Here is a 22,967-nt window from a genome sequence, read left to right on the forward strand (position 1 = left end):
TATTCATCATGAACACCTACCCGCTGCGCTTTGGTCCTCCTCTTTTTCTCCCAACGAAGATCGTTACAAAACCACTCACCAACAACTGACCAAAGCTTTAAGCACCAGCTGTCAGAGCAGCTCACAGATCWCTGCACCTGTACATAGCCCATCTATAAATAGCCCAAACAACTACCTCTTCCCCTACTGTATTTATTTTTTTATTTTGCTCCTTTGCATCCCAGTATTTCTACTTTGCACACTCATCTACTGTCAAATCTACCATTCCAGTGTTTTAATTGCTATATTGTATTTACTTCGCCACCGTGACCTATTTATTGCCTTTACCTCCCTTATCTCACCTCATTTGCTCACATTGTATATAGACTTATTTTTCTACTGTATTATTGACTGTATGTTTGTTTTACTCCATGTGTCCTCTGTGTTACTGTCACGTTCTGACCCTTATTTTCCTTTGTTTTTGTCCTTAGTTAGTATGGTCAGGGCGTGAGTTGGGGTGGGCAGTCTATGTTATGTGTTTCTATGTTGAGGTTTGTCATATGGCCTGATATGGTTCTCAATCAGAGGCAGGTGTTTTGCATTGTCTCTGATTGGGAACCATATTAAAGGTAGCCTGTTTTCACTGTTGGTTTGTGGGTGATTGTTCCTGTTCGTGTGTTCCTGTTTTTTTCTGTGTTCTCTAGTTCGGGACTGTAGCTACGTTGGTTTTTCGTCTATTTATTGTTTTTGTTCATATTGAGAAGTATTCTAATAAATTATGGATACGCACCACGCTGCGCTTTGGTCCTCCTCTCCTTCTACCGACGAAAGCCATTACAGTTATACTGTATGTGTCGAACTGCTTTGCTTTATCTTGGCCAAATAAAGGTGAAATAAAGGTGAAATAAAAATAAATAAATAAATTACAGAAAACAAAGTGTTATTTATGACAAATAAAAACATGAGCAAAATTAAACCTACTCACCGATGTTCATAAAGTTGAAACATCCAAAACAATTTGATTAAGTAAAAATGAAAGTGCTATAGAAATGCAAGTACAGGGTCTAATTCTCACCTGGCTGTCTACATCCTGTGCACTAGTACAGTAAAAGGCATTTCACTGTGATAAGCATACTGATCTGATGAAGTTCATTGAACGAATGCTGTATCTGTCAAACAATACCAAACAGCTACCAGTCAAAATTGGGCAAACAGACAAAAAAATTATTGATACAACCAACCCATTCCTTGATACCTTAGTAAAAGAAGGCAAATTTACAACTTCTTATAAAGAAAAAAGACTCAAGAAACAATAAGCTATCAATGTAAAAGAGCAACATTTTGCATTTGAAAGTTTTGCAAAAAACGACAAACAAAAATGTTCAGATAACTAACGGGGGACATATGCAAAAACAATGTGAGTTTCTCTTTAAATAATGCTTTACAGAAAATGTTTCAGGTACATTCAGAACATATAAATCCAACTAAACACATTATGAAAGCACCATTTCATAATATACATCAATCCAGGAAGTACTAGCATGACTTAAGTAGTACCAACAAGTGGATGCCTCAGACTTCAATGAAAAGGCTGGTAAGAAAAACAACTCTTCAAGATGATGATTAACAACCAAAGGCAGAAATTCTCCTTAAAATAACTGAAAGGGAAAAGGAAAGACCCCAATAAATAATGTGGAACTTGTACAGTGAGTTGATGTAGAAAAGGGCTTTTCCATACACTGTTTCTGAGATTACAGTGAAAGTATGGATAAAGAGCCAAAACCATGAAAACAGATTCAAAAAGAGTAGCACTTAACGCAAGCAGGTGGCTCCCTTCTGTCAATTCCAGTAATTCCAGTTCAATTCCCCAGAACACGGAAGCAACTCTTGCTATCTAGAGAGGATGTGGAGAAAGCTCAAGTTACACCTAAACACTAGACCTGGATCAGCTTTACTCACCTCACCTCTATCCATAACCACTAAGATAAAAAAAAACTGCTGGGCCAGGTAAAGTGCTTGAGGCAACATTAACGAAGAACGTGAAAACATTTCTCTGGAATAAGTCAACTGGAAGTGTCTGTTTCGTTGCCATTTCCTAATTTGCACCAGAAGAGGTAATAAAACAAAACCATTATTGGGCTATTTGTGGTTAACTGCATAATATCTCCTGTGTGTAAGGGGTAAAGGCAGTTGGCTTTCGCCGGTCACTTAGTGCACGTGCTGGCAGTGGATCTTCTCTTCGGCTCTGTCTAGCATGTCACTTAGTGCACGTGCTGGTAGTGGATCATCTCTTCAGCTCTGTCTAGCATGTCACTTAGTGCACGTGCTGGCAGTGGATCTTCTCTTCGGCTCTGTCTAGCATGTCCAGCATCTCTTGTATGATGGCTTGAAGGGCTCTACCCAAGTCCTCTCCACTATAAGGCTTTGCTATGGGAGGCACGTGGACAAACGCTGAGCGCCCATGGCTCAGATACAGAGAGGTGTAGTAGGTGAAGTCACAGAGGTATCTGTCAGGAAAGACAGGAATGAAGATAATGGTTCTAATAATAATAATACTTTGGTGGGTGCTTATATTTATCCTATGCATGTGTGAATTGAAAATGTGTTTTTTGCATATCCCAACTCTTCCTGAGACACCCATTAAGCCAGCGGCATTCAAATTCGGCCAAAACTTAAATAAAATAAAACATGTATTTTTTATTTTTTGGTGAACAAAAAAATCAAGAGTACAGATTATTGTAGTACAGATTATCCATGGCCTCCAACTGCTCTTAAATGCATGTAAAACTAAATGCATGCTCTTCAACCGATCGCTGCCCACACCTGCCTGCCCGTCCAGCATCACTATTCTGGACAGTTGTGACTTAGAATATGTGGACAACTACAAATACCTAGGTGTCTGGTTAGACTGTAAACTCTCCTTCCAGACTCACATTAAGCATCTCCAATGCAAAATTAAATCTAGAATCGGCTTCCTATTTTGCAACGAAGCATCCTTCACTCATGCTGCCAAACATACCATCGTAAAACTGACTATCCTACCGATCCTTGACTTCGGTGATGTCATTTACAAAATAGCTTCCAACACTCTACTCAGCAAATTGGATGCAGTCTATCACAGTGCCATCCATTTTGTCACCAAAGCCCCATATACTACCCACCACAGCGACCTGTATGCTCTCGTTGGCTGCCCCTCACTTCATATTCGTCGCCAAACCCACTGGCTCCAGGTCATCTATAAGTCTWTGCTAGGTAAAGCCCTGCCTTATCTCAGCTCACTGATCACCATAGCAGCACCCACCCGTAGCATGCGCTCCAGCAGGTATAATTCACTAGTCACCCCCAAAGCCTATTCCTCGTTTGGCCGCCTTTCCTTCCAATTCTCTGCTGCCAATGACTGGAACAAAATGCAAATATCACTGAAGCTGGAGACTCCTATCTCCCTCACTAACTTTAAGCACCAGCTATCAGAGCAGCTCACAGATCACTGCACCTGTACATAGCTCATCTGTAAATAGCCCATCCAACTACCTCATCCCCATACTGTTATTTATTTGATTTATTTTGCTCCTTTGCACCCCAGTATCTCTACTTGCACACTCATCTTCTGCTCATCTATCACTCCAGTGTTTAATTGCTATATTGTAATTATTTCGCCACTATGGCCTATTTATTGCCTTACCTCCCCTGTCCTACCTCATTTGCACACATTGTATATAGACTTTTTCTATTGTATTATTGACTGTATGTTTGTTTAGTCCAGGTGTAACTCTGTGTTGTTGTTTGTGTCGCACTGCTTTGCTTTATCTTGGCCAGGTCGCAGTTGTAAATGAGAACTTTCCTACCTGGTTAAATAAAGGTGAAATAAAAATAAATGTAAAAATTGTATGGGACAATATACAAATGTTTTTGAGAAAGATAATTAGACATTTTTATTTTATTGACTAAATGTATTTATTGGTTTATTTTTAAGATTTTAAGTTTGTCATTCGATTTGGGATGGGGTCGCAAGAAATTCTTGAGGAAAAAAATGGGGTCCCAGGAATTCTGGTGGAAAAAGTTTGAATACCACTGCTCTAAGTCGTGGTTCTACAGTAAGAGTTGGGAAAACATAGACCTAAAATATTATTTGAACTAATGCATGCACATTGCTAAAAAAAATAATGTCGCAAACACAAAGGCACACAGCAAGAGGATGTTTACCTGCCAGCATCTTTTGAGACGGACACTGCTACACCTAGGCCAGAGGCTGTCACTCTCTTGCAGACCAATTCCATGTCAATAACAGAGTCAATGTAGTCAGGACCCCCCTCAATGCAACACTGAGAATGGGGACAGAAGCGGCTGTTGTCCAGACCCTTGTAGCCATGGTTACGGCCACATTTCTCCAAGGTAACGGTGGTGGCCATACCCGAGACTCCAACATGGACCACTAACTAATTCCCCATGCAGAGAAGGACACAAAACAAACTAATTAAAAAATGGTGCATATCATTTTAATATTGAATATATTACCAGCAGGAAAGGAGACAGGATAGTCCATTTGTTGCTTTCTTACCTGGGGATGATACTGCTTCCATAATGACGGAACCAAACTCTGGACTGCCTGGTACTCGACAGGCACCTCATACACATGCAGGTCTACGTCCTTTCCCAAGCCCAGCCTTTTCAGTTCCTTATAACAAAGAAGACAGGTGATTCATATTCATAAAAGATCATAGAAATGTCTTCACATTATTTCGACACTCATTGCTTTTCAAATAAATAGATGTCATCTTTACTTTATCTATTCAGTCCATTTAAAAACGAACACAACAGAAATATGATTGGACGATATCATAAAAATAAAAATTGGGAAAGGACAAAGATGGAAATATCTGGAATCTGGAGGAGAACATTTCTAATTTTAGCGCTGACTAAGGTTTGTTTGACCACAGCCTGACCCTGCGACAAAGCAGCCCTTTGTTTGCTTTTAATATCCTTATCAAGTACGTCTAGACACCCTGAAAACCATTGTCCCTATCCAATAGCCCCACACCACCACTTCAGCCATATAATGCTTCGCTCACACTATATAGCTAACATATGGCGAATATGTAGCAAGAAATTTGCTGAGTGAGATGTACTTGTCATCCCATGACAACAAATGTGTTCTACCAAACAGGTATGAACAAGGTAGGCGGTTTTGAGTTATTGTCAGGAAAATAAACRAATCCTTAACGAATCCTTAGAGTTATAGAGACTGTTTTCAGGCAGAATACATAATTAATTCATTAAATATAGCCTATGTAAAATATGCAATATATACATACCTGGACTGCTACCCAACTGGCATTAATGGTGTGCGCTCCAAATGGCTCAAACCCTAAAAAATATGGCAGCGTTTAAAAAAAAAAAAAATTGTTTGTTTGTAGATTTTTGTGTGTAATGTGTTCAATGTCAGGTTGGCTTCTCTCAAAGTTCAATTAACTTGAGATTGTTGCTTACTTATAGGTCTACATCTGTGTTAAACACATTTATAAAAACATTTTATACAAACATTTGCCAGGTTTGATTGGCAATACATTTGCTTGAAGGGGAAAAAAACAACTCTCCTAAGAACCTATGCTAGAAGAGCCACTCAAAAAAAAGCTAAATCCCATAAAAAGCTAGCTTTATAATGCGTTTATACACTACATGACCAAAAGTTTGCGGACACCTGCTCGTCGAGAATGTCATTCCAAAAACAGTGGCATTAATATGAAGTTGGTCCCCCCTTTGCTGCTATAACAGTCTTGAATCTTCTGGGAAGGCTTTCCACTAGATGTTAGAACATTGCTGTGGGGACTTGCTTCCATTCAGCCACAAGAGCATTAGTGAGGTCACTGATGTTGGCCTGGCTCGCAGACAGCGTTCCAATTCATCCCAAAGGTGTTCGATGGGGTTGAGGTTAGGGCTCTGTGCAGGCCAATCAAGTTCTTCCATACTGATCTTAACAAACCATTTCTGTATGGACCTTGCTTTGTGCACGGGGGCATTTTCATGCTGAAAGAGGAAAGGGCCTTCCCCAAACTGTTGCCACAAAGTTGGAAGCACAGAATCGTCGAGAATGTCATTGTATGCTGTAGCATTAAGACTTCCCTTCACTGGAACTAAGAGACCTAGCCCGAACCATGAATCACAGCTCCAGACTTCCTCCTCCACCAAACTTTACAGTTGGCACTATKCATTGGAGCAGGTAGCATTCTCCTGGCATCTGCCAAACCCAGATTCGTCCGTCGGACTGCCAGATGCTAAAGCATGATTCATCACGTTTCCACTGCTCTAGAGTTCAATTGCGGCGAGCTTTACACCAGTCCAGCCGATGCTTTGCATTGTGTGTGGCTGCTGTGTGGCTGCTCGGCCATGGAAACCCATTTCATGAAGCTCCTAACGAACAGTTCTTGCGCTGACGTTGCTTCCAGAGGCCGTTTGGAACTCGGTAGTGAGAGTTGCAACCGAGGACAGACGATTTTTACACGCTATGCACATCAGCACTCAGCGGTCCCATTCTGTGAGCTTGAATGGCCTACCACTTCACGTCTGAGCCATTGTTGCTCCTCAATGTTTCCATTTCATAATAACAGCACTTACAGTTGACCGGGGCAGCTCTAGCATGGCAGAAATTTGACGAACTGACTTGTTGGAAAGGTGGCATCCTATGACGGTGCCACGTTGAAATTCACTGAGCTCATCATTCTACAGCCAATGTTTGTTTATGGAGATTGCATTGTGTGGCTGAAATAGCCAGATCAACTAATTTAAAGGGGAGTCCACATACTTTTGTATACACAGTATAGTGTAAGCAATGGTGTAAAGTACTGAAGTAAAAATACTTTAAAGTACTACCTAAGTAGATTTTGGGGTATCTTTACTTTACTATTTATATTTTTTAACAACTTTTACTTGACTACATTTCCCCAAAAATATTGTACTTTTTACTCCATACATTTTCCCTGACAAACAAAAGTACTTGTTACATTGTGAATGCTTAGCGGTACAGGAAAATGGTCAAATTCACACACTTAACAAGAGAACACTTGGTTATTCCTACTGCCTCTGCATATTTTGTAAATAATGTTCAAGTGTTGGAGTGTGCCCCTGGCTATCGGTAAATTAAAGACAAGAAAATGGTGCCGTCTGCTTCGCTTAATATAAGGAATTTTAAATGATTTATACTATATATTTTAGCAATTACATTTAATTTTGATACTTAGGTATATTTAAAAACAAATACTTTTAGACTTTTACTGGCTGACTTTCACTTTTACTTGAGTAACTTTCTATTACGGTTTCTATACTTTTAATCAAGTATGACAATTGGGTACTTTTTCCACCACTGAGTGTATGTGTGATTGTGGCTGCAGTAACGTTGAGACACCACTCTGAATCCCTATGGGATTAATGGGCTGGTCTGTTGTTCCCTTGGAGACCAAGGGATCTGTCTGTCTGACAGGGAGGTGAAAAGGAGCAAGCGAGGGTCGGCAGCTGGCCAATTCTCTTTTGTGAAGCCCTCTGTTCCCAGGCAATCTACATATATTTTATCGGGCTATCCCGTCTTCAACTGCCCTTTGTCTCTGGGACACAGAAGAAATACAGTATGACTATAAAGCTTTACTAGTTTCAAAATTCTGTTTAAGACTGCAACAGTATGTAAAACCAATGTTTTTTGAAACTAGAATTTGATTTAGTAAAACACTAGGAACACATGCAAAATGGGCCAAATAGCCTCATTACTGGAGGTCTGAAATATTACAACTTTCATATTATTCTGCAACATAGTAGGTCAGGGTATACCTTGACACGTTCCTAACATTATACAATAGTGCAATTATGTCTAGTATGTTCAGTTATTCATAGGCCTGTTTTTATTTTCGAATACAAGAAACACATTATTAATGTGTCGAGCTTGACTGAAAAGACCAACTAGAAATTACGTAGTCGAGCAAGTAGAGGAAAACCCACTAACCTGTTACAACAACATTCCGCTTACTATTATCCATATTCTTCGTATCTGTAGAGAATGTTTTCGGTTGTTATTCTAAATTGAACAAGGAACGCAGCTTTCCTGTCTCCGATTTTGCTGTCCTTCCAAAGCAGTCATCTATTTCTCGAGCTGCTTTTTGCGTCTCGTTTTTCTCGCTGAGTCTGACGTATTGACTTATGGTACACTTGTGGCGACAACTTCCGTTAAACTTCCGCACGTTAAACGTTAGCAAAGAATTAATGCCCAAAAGATTCAGTTAAATTGACCGGATAGTTTGTTATATAATCTGTTATAATGGTAAGTATATATTTTACAGTTACAGTAATATGACGACTGTTATTTGCTTGTGTGGGACCCGTGGAATGGTCGAGCACAAACCCACGGCTGTTGTTTACCATGCAGCTAACGTTAGCTATGTGCTAATGTAACGTGAACGTAGTTAAATTGCTAATTCATTGTATTAACGCTAATAGCTAACACAAAATATTAAATAGCTACTATAAGAATAAACATAGATTTTAATTTTGTATTTAAACACGGTTTGCATTTCAAGTCAAATGTGACCTAGCGTGCTAGCTAACTGGTTAGTATACCAGCTAACGTTAGTTGGCAAAAATGTGCATGGCTAACTTTACACGTGTTCTGAACATGTACTGGTATAATTAAGCAATAAGGCACGAGGGGGTGTGATATATGTCCAATATACCACGACTAAGGGCTATTCTTAACACGACGCATCGTGGAGTGTCTGGACATATACCACAAACCCCCGAGGTGCCATATTGCTATTATAAACTGGTTACCAACTTCATTAGAGCAGTACAACTAAATGTTTTGTCATACACGTGGTATACGGTCTGATATACCATGGCTTTCAGCCAATCAGATCTCAGGGCTCAAACCACCCAGTTTATAATGACTTTTTCACTCTATATTTGAAATTCACAGCTACCTCTATCTTTGCTGAAGACTGCACAGAACCACCCTATGGTAAGGACGGATTCAATTAGTACATTTTTGTCTAGTGGTATTTTACTCCTAATAGTTTTGAGTCATGTGAGTTCAAATGTCTCTCTGTTTATTCATATCGATTTGGTCCTTAGTTTTTGTGGTACAAACATTTCTAACCCCAATTCTTCTTCCCTATACTCCTCAGTTGGTGGAGTTGAAGAATGGAGAGACGTATAATGGACACTTGGTCAGTTGTGACAACTGGATGAATATAAATTTACGAGAAGTCATCTGCACCTCAAGGGTAAAGGGTTTGTCTATGAGTACTTGTCGAGACTCAATAGTTGTGACCACTGATCTGAAATATGTACATGGTTGCTTGCAGTGGTGTAAAAATACTTTAAAGTACTACTTAAGTAGTTTTTTTGTGTATCTGTACCTTACTTTTTATATTTTTGACAACTTTTACTTCACTACATTCCTGAAGAAAATAATGTACTTTCTAGTCCATTAATTTTCTCTGACACCCAAAAAGACATGTTACATTTTGACAGGAAAGTGGTCCATTTCACACACTTAACAAGAGAACATCCCTGGTCATCCCTACTGCCTCTGATCTGGCGGACTCACTAAACACAAATGCTTTGTTTGTAAATTACTGTCAGAGTGTTGTAGTGTGCCCCTGGCTATCTGTAAAAAATTTTGGGGGGAAAAAAAAATTGTGCTGTCCGGTTTGCATAATATAAGGAATTTGACATTTTTAATACTTTTACTTTTGATACTTAAGTATAATTTTATCAATTCCATTTACTTTTGATACTTAAGTATATTTCAAACCAAATACTTGTAGACTTTTACTCAGTGGGTGTTTTATTGGGAGACTTTTACTTGAGTCATTTTCTATTAAGGTATCTTTACTTTTACTCAAGTATGACTTTTGAGTACTTTTTCCACCACTGGTTGCTTGTGAGTGACAACCACAAATGAATAGGCTAGATTGTTGCCTAAACATCAGACTGTTATCATGGTTACTCCATGGATTATCAGTCTGCCGGAAGTCGCCCTAAAAAAGATGCAATAGTCTCTACAAGACAGAATGTTGAATAAAATTATATTTACACTTACTTTACCGATTGAACATGCTGTTGGTCCTTTTGGCAGCAGGTGGAGAAAGGTTATCCACAGGAAAGGGTTGGTTACCTGACTTTTTGCGGCGCCGGTAGGTTCTCTCACTGTGTGTTTTATATCTCTTGATGCATTGCACGCAAAGCACAATATGTAAACAATAGCCGAATGTGACCGAACGTAGTCGACCGAAGCACTTTTCCTCGCAATCGGCAGGAAGTGTTTGCCATTCGGTTAGGTTCGGCTATATTGTGCAAATTGCATCAGTATTGGAAGTAAAAACCGTAAATACAGACCAGCGAACTGCAGATCGTGTTGATAACACTTCCTTGTGGATATTTTATGTTAGATTACCTTTGACATAGGGACAACAGGTAAAAAGTAAGTTGAAATTAAGTTTGTTCAACATTTTGACTTGTAATGGTACTGTTCGGGAATGTGGAGCCTACATGTTAGAGATGAGTGTGTAAGTATTTTGCTCTCCGATTCTAAAAGAGGCTTGCTACATGGCCAAGTCTTATTTCCGAATCAACGATCAGAAAAATTACCATGTATAACCACAAGATGGCACTATAGACAGTCAAAAGATTCAGTTTGTAGGAATTGTACTAAGAATAAGTTAACGCTGAAACTCTCCTTATCCCATTCGCTCCCATCATTTAGGATGGAGATAAATTTTGGAGGATGCCTGAGTGTTACATCAGAGGAAGCACTATAAAGTACCTGCGTATCCCTGATGAGATCATCGACATGGTGAAGGAAGAGGTGGTGTCCAAGGGCCGCGGGCGAGGGGGCATGCAGCAGAACAAACAGCAGGGCAAGGGTCGAGGGGGAGGAGCAGGCAGAGGTAAGATGGAACCCCTCTCTCTGGAGTGGCAAATGGGGAAAATTTGTTTGGGGTGCTTGTAGTGTGAAGCAATTGAGGCCTATATGACAGTATCATTTTCTAAATGTTTCCTTGTTGAAATGGTTTGTGTCATGCTGTATATGCATGCTCTATGTTTAGGTGTGTTTGGAGGCCGTGGTCGGGGCATGCCAGGAGTGGGCATGCCAGGAGTGGGCAGAGGCCAGCAGCAGCAGCAGCAGGAGAAGAAGCCTGCTGGTGGCAAACCTCAGGGAGTCAAGAACCAGCACTGAGGAGAGGAACAGACAGGTCAAATGTAAGGAATGAGTGTAGTTTTCACAGAATGACAACGCTATCAGTCAGTGGAGGTCACCTTACACAATGGCTGGTGTAATGGCCATTACTGCTCCCTCACTGCCATTTTTTAGCCATGTGTGTTTGACCTCCACCAATTGTGAAATCACAATGTGAGAACTATGAATATTCTGTGCAGAAAAGGCAGGGTTTTGTAGACAGATTTTTGCCTTAAAGTTTTTGTTTTGTTATCAATTTGGGCCACCATCAGAAACATGTAATTATCGTCCTCAAGAACTCAACAGTAACCGAAATTTGAGAAGTTCAATGTTATTGTTTTATTGTGTCCAGAGCAATCTACTACGTTGATTGTACCCAATTGTCTTCAGTGTAATGTAAGCTATGTAAAGCACCCATTTTTGGCATCCATTTTATGCCCTTGGAATTTGAAGACTTAAGTTGATTGTGTTATATGAGGAACAATACCTAGTTGGTTAAAAAAATGTCAAGAAGTCTTGACAGTTTATTTTCAGAGTCCCAATTGGGGGTTTCTAAATGTTTTACTTTTGTGGAGTTTATTTGCATATTGTAACATGAGACAATAATGTTGTAATTTAGCCTATACAAAAGAACATGAGAATACATTTTTTGTTAAATATACTGTACTTGAATGTATGAAAGAACAAAAACTATCGGATTTGTTTTCAATGGGTCTACATACAGAATGAAAAGGTATTTTGCTACGATCATGTTACCTTACCTCTAAAATGACAAAACACAATTTGCATAGTATGTTTATGTTCTTTAACTAACCAGCTATAAAAAGTCAACATAAACAATCAAGCATGCATATAACAAAGCTGGTGTAACCCTTTCTCTAGCCCCCTAAAGCACAACCGCAATCACACAGCTGCTGAATCAGCAATAATGCAGGCCTGATTAACATGACGCTATAATTCATGGAGTTAAATATCACGTGAGATGGTGACTGATTTATGATGCTGTTCTATGAGTTTTATTACTGTGGTGTTGCATGTCTTGTGGCTGTTTTGAAATGAATCGGAATGGAACATAATCGCTGTTAGTTTCAGTTAAAAAATGAAGCTCTGGAAAAAACATTCTCACTTTCATTTGCATGAAAAGCTAGCTTCAATTGAAAATGTAAAAGGCATGGTAGTTCTTTGACAAGGGGTTGGTGGAAATTATGAGGAGATGGTTTCTCTATTACCTCTGAAATATTTGTATCAGGCAAAAAAGTGTTTTTCAATACCAAACTCCCTAAGCACTGGTTTAGTGTCCCATAAATGTTATGAGACCAATGTACCACATCTCTTTCTTGAAGAATATGACCCTGGATATCAAAGTTATGTAGCACTTCGATGAACAAATTAGCAGAATTTTGTTCTCCAAGTTTGGAGCTCAGCCATAAAAACGCTCGTTTGCCTTTTCCTGCCTGTGGTGAATGTATTTTGTTTCTAACTGCACTTTCAGGACGTTGTGAAAGATTCCATTAACAGAAGTTTCAAGCTAATAGGCTTTCTTTTTCCGGCTTTGCTGGCATTTCTTTTAGTTTGTAGAGACCTCGATTATGAGAGATACTTTAATGAATGTTGAAGTTACTCTATACCCAAATCCATGGCTATAGCATTACTCCTAAGTATTAGATGTCCCTGTAAGCCACAATTTCGAACCATTGTGGGGAACTACTATGAGAGAGAATAGGGTATTGATGTGTGTGTGAATGAGGGGGAGAGATGGTTAATGGTCTCCAGTATAAGGTTTTCTTCTGCCAAGATATGCCACAGATAAAGACCCCTGAGATAATGACAAACAGTTCTCTCCAAGATAAAGCTTTCAAGCTTTTGACTAATAAACATTTTCTGTCTTTCCATTTTAAAATTATAACCATAGAGTTAATGCCAATCCAAGAACTACTAGCCTTTTTCTTTGCTCATAGTTTAAAACGTAGACGGCAAAACGTGTCAAACAACAAATACTATAGATTGCAATTATTTTGTCCCCATACTAATTAACTGGAACTAGTACAGTTAGCTAGTAGACAATGGACATCAGAGGGCCTGTGACTCATGATGATAATAGCCCTGTATGAATGTAGGCGTACATTAGTGGTGCACAGGTCAGCTGTTCACCCGCACCCACCCGCAATTGATGCTAACACATCCGCAACCACCCGACTATACACTGAGTGTACAAAACATTAGGAGGAACATCTTTCTAATATTGAGTTGCACCCCATTTTGCCCTCAGAACAGCCTCAATTTGTCAGGGCATGGACTCTACAAGGTGTCGAAAGCATTTTACAGGGATGCTGGCCCATGTTGACTCCAATGCTTCTCACAGTTGTGTCCAGTTGGCTTGATGTCCTTTAGGTGGTGGACCATTCTCAAACCAGTGTGCCTGGCACATACTACCATACCCTGTTCAAAGGCACTTAAATCTTTTGACTTGCCCATTCACCCTCTGAAGGGCACATACACAATCCATGTCTCAATTGTCTCAAGGCTTAAAACCTGTCTCCTACTGTTCATCTACACTGATTGAAGTGGATTTAACAAGTGACATCAATCAGGGATCATAGCTTTCAACTTGATTAATCTGGTCAATCTGTCATGGAAAGAGAAGTTGTTCGTAATGTTTTATACACTCAGTGTACGTGATGAAGAGAAAATCTGAAGCCCGCACCTGAGCCTAACCCCCAAATACAGCAAATGCGCTATTCGGCTACAGTCAAAGTGCGTAACGATTTTTTGACAGGCATTTTTTGTTGCCCGATTTAGATATGTTTCTGCTTATAATTTCAGACATTTTGGTAGGCTATTTTTTAGTCAACTTGTCTATAATTAGATACATGCAACTTCTCTTCTGTAATTATATGTTGCCCGAGAAGACTAAATAAACCCTTGATCACCAGAATAATGTCATCATTCGATAGAATGAATGCTTCACTCTAGTTGACATCGGTAAATTTTCTCTGTCGTCTTTTGCAGAGAAAGACTTTAGGGACTGGGGAGAAAATGGAAAAAATATATATATCATATTTTCAAAATAAAATCTGTTTGACTGGTTGTAAGGTAATAGAAAGCTGTGAAAACCAAACATGTTTCTCATAAGATTTTAGTTCAGCTTGGATAAGTATTTCAACCACATAAAATATGATCAGCATTCTCTCAAGATGCTGAAAGAAAGAAATCATATTTCTTCACTCCTGTTCCCGGATAAAAACATTTTGCCTGCATTTGGTGTAACCTGGCATCAAGAAATGCTAAATTCTGCAGGAGTTAATATTATGGCTATGTGAGCAGTTATAGACCTACAGTCTGTGTCCAGACCTCAATGTAGCCTATAGATATGAATTGCACAATAATTATACATTTATCGATTTTTTAAGGTATTTTCTCTTTATTCAACCTGTGGTGAATATAACCGCGGGGACTGTGGGTTATGAGTCAACCCGCACATCACTAACGTACATACTTTTGGACATTTAGTGTATGTGGACACCCCATCAAATTAATGGATTCTACTATTTCAGCCACACCCGTTGCTGACACATGTATTAAATCGAGCACACAGCCATGCAATCTCCATAGAGAAACATTGGCAGTAGAATGTCACGTACTGAAGAGCTCAGTGACTTTCAACGTAGCACCATCATAGGATGCCACCTTTCCAACAAGTCAGTTCATCAAATTTCTGGACTTCTAGAGATGCCGCAGTCAACTAAGTGCTGTTATTGTGAATTGAAACGTCTAAGAGCAACAACGGCTCAGTCGCGAAGTGGTAGGCCACTCAAGCTCACAGGACCGCCGAGTGCTGAAGCGAGTAAAAATCATCTGTCCTCGGTTGCAACACTCACTACTGAGTTCCAAACTGCCTCTGGAAGCAAAGTCAGCACAAGAACTGTTCGTCGGGAGCTTCATGAAAGGGGTTTCCATGGCAGAGCACACAAGCCTAAGATCACCATGCGCAATGCCAATTGTCGGCTGGAGTGGCGTAATGCTCGCCGCCATTGGACTCTGGAGTGATGTATCACGCTTCACCATCTGGCAGTCCAACGGACAAATCTGGGTTTGGCGGATGCCAGGAGAACGCTACCTGCCCAAATGCATAGTGCCAACTGTAAAGTTTGGTGGAGGAGGAATAATGATCTGGGGCTGTTATTCATGGTTTGGGCTAGGCCCCTTAGTTTCAGTGAAGGGAATCTTAACGCTACAGCATACAATGACATTCTAGACGATTCTGTGCTTCCAACTTTGTGGCAATAGTTTGGGGAAGGCCTTTTCCTATTTCAGCATGACAGTGTCCCCATGCACAAAGCGAGGTCCATACAGAAATGGTTAGTCAAGATCGGTGTGGAAGAATTTGACTGGCCTGCACAGAGCCCTACCTCAACCTCATTGAACACCTTTGGGATGAATTTGAACACCGACTGCGAGCATGGCCTAATTGCCCAACATTAGTTGGGCAAAACCGACTGCACTAATGCTCTTGTGGCTAAATGGTCCCCACAGCAATGTTCCAACATCTAGTGGAAAGCCTTCCCAGAAGATTGGAGGCTGTTATAGGATCAAAGGGGGGACCAACTCCATATTAATGTCCATGATTTTGGAATGAGATGTTCAACCAGCAGGTGTCCACATATTTCACGCAAATCACACAAGGGAAGTAGTCCCCAAGGAGTTGAAGATTGGAAGGATATACATTTTACCATCAGCTTTCATGTGGTTGATCAATCTGTGTCATGTCAGATGCATTAGAAAACACATTCCCACTATCCCTACAATACCATATATGTGGCTGTACTAAAGAAAAGGAAACCTCTCTTTAAAAAAAAAAAGGATTCGGCATCTCTGAATCACTAGTATGCCTAGTGTTAACTGTGTTGCTAAAAGCTTTTTTCTTGCTGCATTGGAATTCATTTGCTGTCAGTTTCCCTTTCATTCTGAGACAGAATTTCACCACAAATGCAGAACGACGTAAAAAGATGAGTTGCTGAGGGAGGAAAACCCATTTGCTCTGCTTCTCAGTCATTGCTCAAGGGGTGTGCGGATCAGATCTGCGTGCGGATCAGATCTGCTGTAATTTATTTCCTGAAATGTTAGCTGTGATAACTGGCTTTGACCAGGGGGGTGGAAAGAGGGGGTAATTTCAGAGTTAGTCTTTGTGTCTTCCTCTCCTCCGCTCCTTCTCTCCYATCCTCCCACGCATTGTTTGCCAATACACCACTGCACCAGCCCACCCAAACGCAGCCTCGCTCTAATCTGCCACTCTCTCACCTGCGTCACATTGCATGACAGTGTTGCCGTGGCGACGGCCCCCTCCTTGCTACCTGAGGAAGATGACGGCTGCTGATGCAGGCAGGCTGCTGATGTCATCACTTCCCTTGGGAAACTGGGTTATTTTTACTGCAGGGCACAAATATACCAGCCTGTCCATGTATTTATGGAAACCCACATCTAATGCAGGCTGCCAGGAAACATTATTACAGTTTCTCTCACCATTCCCATTAAAGAGAAGCTTTTCCTTTCCTCTATTTAATTTCAGTGGTGAAATGAGAATTTCAGTGCTGCTGTTTTGAAAGGCCTCGTATTACTTTGGAGATTGTCTACCCAGTAGTTGTCTGAGTTTGCCTAGTCTCCTGTCAATGCATTTAACACTGACTGTGAGACATGACGTTACAGGGTTATTTCCTTGAACTAACGCTGACTAGATTAATCTGAGACATCGAAGGCCTACAGCATGCTCTCTTGTAAGGACATCTGTCAACATTTTGAGCCCCTCTAGGCTGTTTACTTTGATTCCATTATGCTTCCACTTTATTGCATTATACTGACTCAACCCTTTTTTTAGGCAAACACAAGTGCTAAAAGCCTTGGCATATTTGTGTGGCTGAGTGGCATATATTTTCATTTTTTTTGCCATTGTAAAATGTCTTAAATGCATTCCCATATCTTTGTGCTTTCATCAAGTGGGTGTCACTGTCAAAGTGATTACTTTTTCATTGTGACTTGATATGAGAAGGGCATGTTGAAAAAGGCATTGTTTTTGGCACTGAGGGCAGGTCAACTTTTTGTCTGAACCACAGAATTCCTTCCAGGCTTAGTTCACTGCAGTGATTTATGGTTCCTTTGACTATCAGGAAAAATCAACAAAGAATATCGTTTAATATGTCATTCCCTCTCTGTAGTAGTCAATTCACACACAGAACCGCTGATCCCACTAAACCAACTTTTTTCGCTCATACACCAATATTAATCGTATGGTTTCCATGAAAATATTGTTCAATTATTGATGTGTTGTTGACCGTCCCCCCCCCCCAAACATCATTAATATGCATGCCTCTATTTTCTTTTCAAAAGTGAGATGAGAATTAATGGAAAAACTCTTGACATTTCAAAAACGTTTTTTTTTTCTTATTCAGAAGGACATATGATGATTAATCAACTAATTGCTAAATGTCAGTCAACACATCAGCATCGAAATCACTGCATAATACCACTGCTGTGATGCGTGGGCTTACTGTGGCTTTGAGTGTGTGTGCGTGTGGGTCTGTGTGTGACAGGTATTATAGTGTCCCTCTAACCACCGTAGGCTCTAACCTCACATGAAACTAGTCCTCTACCTCCTTGCACACAGGGTTTCCCCACATAGTCGTGAGTGTGGAGCCTCACCTACACGTTGAAACTGCGTCATGGGCCAAGAGGAGTGCACATGATGGGAACAGAGGTGAAGACAGGCCATGTACCATGAAACTGCTGCCCCTGCTCATTTTAACGGTAAAAACACTGCAAAACTGAACTGTGGTGAAGCCAGAAAACACACTCACATCAAAGCAATCATGCCGTGATAACATGCACCGAAACCTGGCATCAGGTTTGCTTGTTACTTAAGTGTTCTGTTAAGTGTTACACTGTTAAGTGTTCTGTAACAACGAGGCTACAGCATGCATCTAAAAAAATAATTTGATTTGATGAAGACAGATGCTCTCACCAAATACCTTAAACAACGCTAAACCGCTCCAATCGTGGACATAAATATTGGGTGATTCCTCAGATACAACAGCTCAGCAAGTGACATGTTGCTCAACACTAGCACACACTAGACCTATTCATTACCTGGGCCTGGCCACGGCTTAAAGGTGTTCCATTCCCAGCATGCATTAGTGATGCCAAACATTCCTGATGTGTTATCACACTGTGCCTTGACTTGTAGCACTGAAATATGTGTACTCTAAATTCACCATATGTCTGTACAGGCTTGATTCTCCTATCCTGCTTTGTTATAATGAACCTGCTATTGCAGTATCAATTATAGTTAAGGTTTGTGTTCATTAGGGTACACTAGCGAATCTGTTAAAAACAGAATACAAACATTTCTTATTGCACAAGTTCAGGTAATATGTCCCTGTTTCACTCCCTTTTGGGCTGTTTTCTTTGATTTCGTGCTTACTAAACATGACCCAGGTTCTCATAGTTACATGTGTATCTGCTCAATAGCAATGTATTACTTTGCCTCCAAATGTTAGATGCATTCAAGAGGTTTAACTGCAGGTGGAATGCTCTTATATAGGAGTTGATGTATACTTGGAGAAAAAAACATCTAATAGAACATATATTAAACAGACTTTACAAACATGGGTCTGTTGTAGACCCATTTCCTCTCCGCTTACCTCAAGTAAAAGTCCTGTACGTGTGCCATAGCTGCAACAACAAAAAAAGCACAAACAAAAAAAGCTCTATTGTCGAGAACTGTTTTATAATTTAATGTGTTTATTGTTTGTCTATATTTTTTATGTATTTGTCTACAAGTTTATATATGTTTACAACAAGCAAGGGGAAGATATCAAAATAGGGGCATTGGGGAATAATAACATATTGTACGGAATACATTTGTACTGTAGTGAAGCCTTCTCTAGAGTAATGCAAGGTCTCTTTCATGATCACGTGAAACGTCAATTGCTATAGAAATGCTGGGATGTGTTTTTCAATTATGTTAAAGGTAATTATGATGGTGATACGATACGGATTACAATTATGAATATTAAGACTATACGCACTACATAGATACTCAAACATGCAAATTGGCAGAGTTATTATTTTATTCACACATTATAGTCTTACTCTTATACAGACATCATACACAATGTCATTATATCATATCCAATATCATACACATCAACCTACTCGGATTTGTTACACACGTAATTTGTCTCGATTTTCTAACATCTGTGGCATTGGCTCACAGGCAAACAGGCAAGGGAATTTAAAAAATATTGCTAGAACCTATTTCTTGAATTCTAAATATCCGACATTTGAAAGCTCTAGTTTTGACCTTCATAATACCTCTGATGGCAGTAACTTTACAAGCACTAATTATGGTCAATTTAGCCTGAGAATATTATCTAGTTATGGTAAGGGGGGAAATAAGTATAGCTAGTTATAATTGTAACGGTTTGGCAGATTTTTTTTTTTAAAGATCAGTCTTTACATGGCTAAAAGAAAGGGAATATAACATATACTGTTTACAGGAAACTCACTCTACATCCTTAGATGATGTTGCGTGGAAAAAGGAATGGGGTGGTGAAATAATTTTCTGTCGTGGACAAAGGAACTCAAAGGGTGTGATGATATTAATTAACAAAAATGTTGATCTGAATGTGCAAATAATCAGGATTGATTCGCAAGGAAGGTGGACCCTTTTGAATATGAAAGTGGACGAAAAAGAGATTTGGCTCATTAATCTATATGGTCCAAATCAGGATGATCCACACTTCTTCGAAAACATTTATACCAATTTATTGAACTTACAGGCAACAAATGATCTAATAATTATGGTAGGAGACTATAACACAGTGTTAAGTACCTCAATGGACTGTAAAGGTAATCACTCTACAAACTATCATCACCGTGCCCTCAAGGAAATCACAAATATTATGGACACATTAGAAATAGTGGATATTTGGAGACTAAAAAACCCCGACCTAGTGAGATATACATGGAGGAGACTTAATCAAGCTAGTCGTCTTGACTACATTCTTGTCTCTTTCTCTCTTGCATTAAAGGTTAAAAAAGTTTTAATAGGAGACAGAATGCAATCGGATCATCATCTAATTGGCATTCACATAACTCTTATATATTTTCCACGTGGACGGGGATATTGGAAATTTAATCAAAGTTTACTGGAGGACAATTTATTTTTAACTAAGACAAAATAGTTTATAACTGAATTTTTCCAGTATAATATAGGTTCAGCAAATCCCTTATTGTTTGGGATACCTTTAAATGTACCTTCAGGGGTCATTCAATTCAATTTTCATCAATAATAAAAAAGCAGTTTCTGGCTAAAGAAACAAGACTAACAAGGGAAATCCATGAACTAATAGTACAGGTAGATAGCAATAAAAACGATACTAYAGAGATACAAAATAAGTTAGAGGAAAAACAAAAAGAACTTGAGGAACTTATTCAAGAACGATCTAATGTAATCTATTACAAAAATAAAGCTAACAGGATGGAATATGGAGAACAATGCACAAAATTCTTCCTGAATCTCCAATACAGGAACGCTAACAAAAAGAATTTGCAAAAACTATGTAATCTATGATTCTCCGAATGATATTTTAAAAGAGGAAGCTAATTATTTTAGGAAGATATTCTCTTTTCCATCTCATCCTCTCCCACTGAATGAAGATTACGGTAAGGAATTTCTTCCAAATAATTAAAAAAATGGAAAATTAACAAATGTACAGAAAGATCAGTGCGAATGCCAAATTACAGAGAAATTACTTTTTGAGGCTATTAAGTCCTTTCAGTCTGGAAAAACCCCAGGGCTTGATGGCATACCCGTAGAGGTATATCAAGTATTTTTTGATATACTAAAAGCTCCATTGTTAGATTGTTTTAACTACTCCTATAGAAATGGTAGTATGTCAGGTACTCAGCAGGAAGGTCTGATTTCTCTATTATTAAAACAAGACCCAGATGGCAAATATAAAGACCCAGTCTATCTAAAAAAAACTGGAGGCCCCTTACACTTCAATGTTGTGATGCAAAAATACTAGCAAAATGCATAGCACTCAGAATTCAAAGGGTTTTACCAGGTATTGTTCATCCTGATCAGACAGGTTTTTTACATGGACAATACATTGGAGATAATATACGACAACTACTAGAAATCATAGAACATCATGAAACATATAAGAAGCCAGGAATGGTATTTATAGCGGATTTTGAAAAGGCATTTGATAAAGTAAGACTGGATTTTATTTTTTCAATTTCGGTAATTCTCTTATAAAATGGGTAAAAATAATGTATAGCAACGCCAGGTGTAAAATAGTAAATAATGGCTACTTCTCAGAGAGTTTTGAATTGTCAAGAGGAGTTAAACAAGGGTGTCCGCTGTCACCATATCTATTCGTTATGGCCATCGAAATGCTAGCTATTAATATCAGATCCAATAACAACATTAGAGGATTAGAAATCCAAGGCTTAAATACAAAGGTGTCCATGTACGCCGATGACTAAAGTTTTATGTTAAGTCCGCAAACTAGATCCCTGCAATGTCTCATTAAAGATCTAGATAACTTCTCTGTACTCTCTGGACTAAAATCTAATTATGACAAGTGTACAATATTACGTATTGGATCCTTAAAAAATACAACGTTTACATTACCCTGCAGCTTACCTATAAAATAGGCTGATGGTGAAGTAGACATACTCGGTATTCATATCACAAAATATATAAATAAGCTCTCCACAATGAATTTCAATAGAAAACTTGTAAAAATAGACAAGATCCTGCAACCATGGAGAGGTAAATACCTGTCTATTTATGGAAAAATTGCCCTGATTAACTCCTTAGTCATATCTCAGTTTACTCACTTACTTATGGCGCTGCCTACTCCTGATGATTCATTTTTCAAATCATATGAGCAAAAAATATTTAGCTTTATCTGGGACGCTAAATCAGACAAAATAAAACGAGCCTGTCTATATAATGAATAGGGTGGGTTGAGATGATTAAATATAAAGCACTAAACCTCTCTCTAAAAGCTTCACTCATTCAAAAGTTTTATTTGAACCCTAAATGGTTCTCAAGTAGATGAATAAGGAAAGCTCATCCTATCACGACCGTCGAAAGAAGTGGACCAAAGTGCAGCGTGGTAAGCGTACATTTCTCTTTTATTTTTAGAATGTCGCCAACAAAACAAGAAACAAAATAAACGACCGTGAAGCTTCCGAGGGCTATAGTGCCACTAACAAAGTCAACTACCCACACTGAAAGGAGGGAGAAAGGGCTACCTAAGTATGATTCCCAATCAGAGACAACGATAGACAGCTGTCCCTGATTGAGAACCATACCCGGCCAAAACATAGAAATAAAGAAACATAGAAAACAAAGCATAGAATGCCCACCCCACATCACACCCTGACCTAACCAAATAGATAAATAAAACGGCTCTCTAAGGTCAGGGCGTGACACATCCATTGTTTAAAAATTGCCTTTTTGCCTTTGTGCAGATTGCCATGTCTCATTTTTGATTAATTGAAAATGATACTTTTTTCAAAGTATCTGTCTTTTTCAAACAAGCATTGCAGAGCTGGCTAAAATTTCAATTTCATCCCCCTGAAAAGATAGAACAAATATTACAACAAATATTATGGCTGAACTCAAATGTGCTGGTTGATAAAATACCTGTATTTATGGGAAAGATGTTTGAAAGGGGTATTTTGTTCTTAAATGATATTG

General features: G+C 39.1%; 2 protein-coding genes across 3 annotated transcripts; one reads left to right on the top strand and one right to left on the bottom strand.

Moving 5' to 3' along the window:
* Window positions 1–899: 899 nt before the first annotated feature.
* LOC111952378 (pyroglutamyl-peptidase 1-like) lies at window positions 900–8,138 on the bottom strand. Of its 2 annotated transcripts, XM_023970984.2 has the most exons (5): window positions 7,967–8,138; window positions 5,292–5,344; window positions 4,538–4,654; window positions 4,183–4,415; window positions 900–2,486 (listed from the first exon to the last, which is right to left on the bottom strand). In XM_023970984.2, the coding sequence occupies exons 1-5, from the start codon at window positions 7,998–8,000 to the stop codon at window positions 2,294–2,296; spliced, it is 630 nt and encodes a 209-aa protein (XP_023826752.1). In that variant the 5' UTR covers window positions 8,001–8,138; the 3' UTR covers window positions 900–2,293. The 2 variants fall into 2 exon arrangements, with proteins under 2 accessions (XP_023826752.1, XP_023826754.1); XM_023970986.2 differs by lacking the exon at window positions 5,292–5,344 and having other exon boundaries at window positions 7,967–8,136.
* A 14-nt stretch (window positions 8,139–8,152) lies between these two features.
* Window positions 8,153–12,647, top strand: LOC111952379 (U6 snRNA-associated Sm-like protein LSm4). The gene is made up of 5 exons (XM_023970987.2): window positions 8,153–8,281; window positions 8,933–8,974; window positions 9,141–9,239; window positions 10,724–10,907; window positions 11,067–12,647. The coding sequence occupies exons 1-5, from the start codon at window positions 8,279–8,281 to the stop codon at window positions 11,195–11,197; spliced, it is 459 nt and encodes a 152-aa protein (XP_023826755.1). The 5' UTR covers window positions 8,153–8,278; the 3' UTR covers window positions 11,198–12,647.
* Window positions 12,648–22,967: the final 10,320 nt, after the last annotated feature.

This window comes from Salvelinus sp. IW2-2015, linkage group LG26 (assembly GCF_002910315.2).
Source record: "Salvelinus sp. IW2-2015 linkage group LG26, ASM291031v2, whole genome shotgun sequence".
NCBI lineage: Eukaryota > Metazoa > Chordata > Actinopteri > Salmoniformes > Salmonidae > Salvelinus > Salvelinus sp. IW2-2015.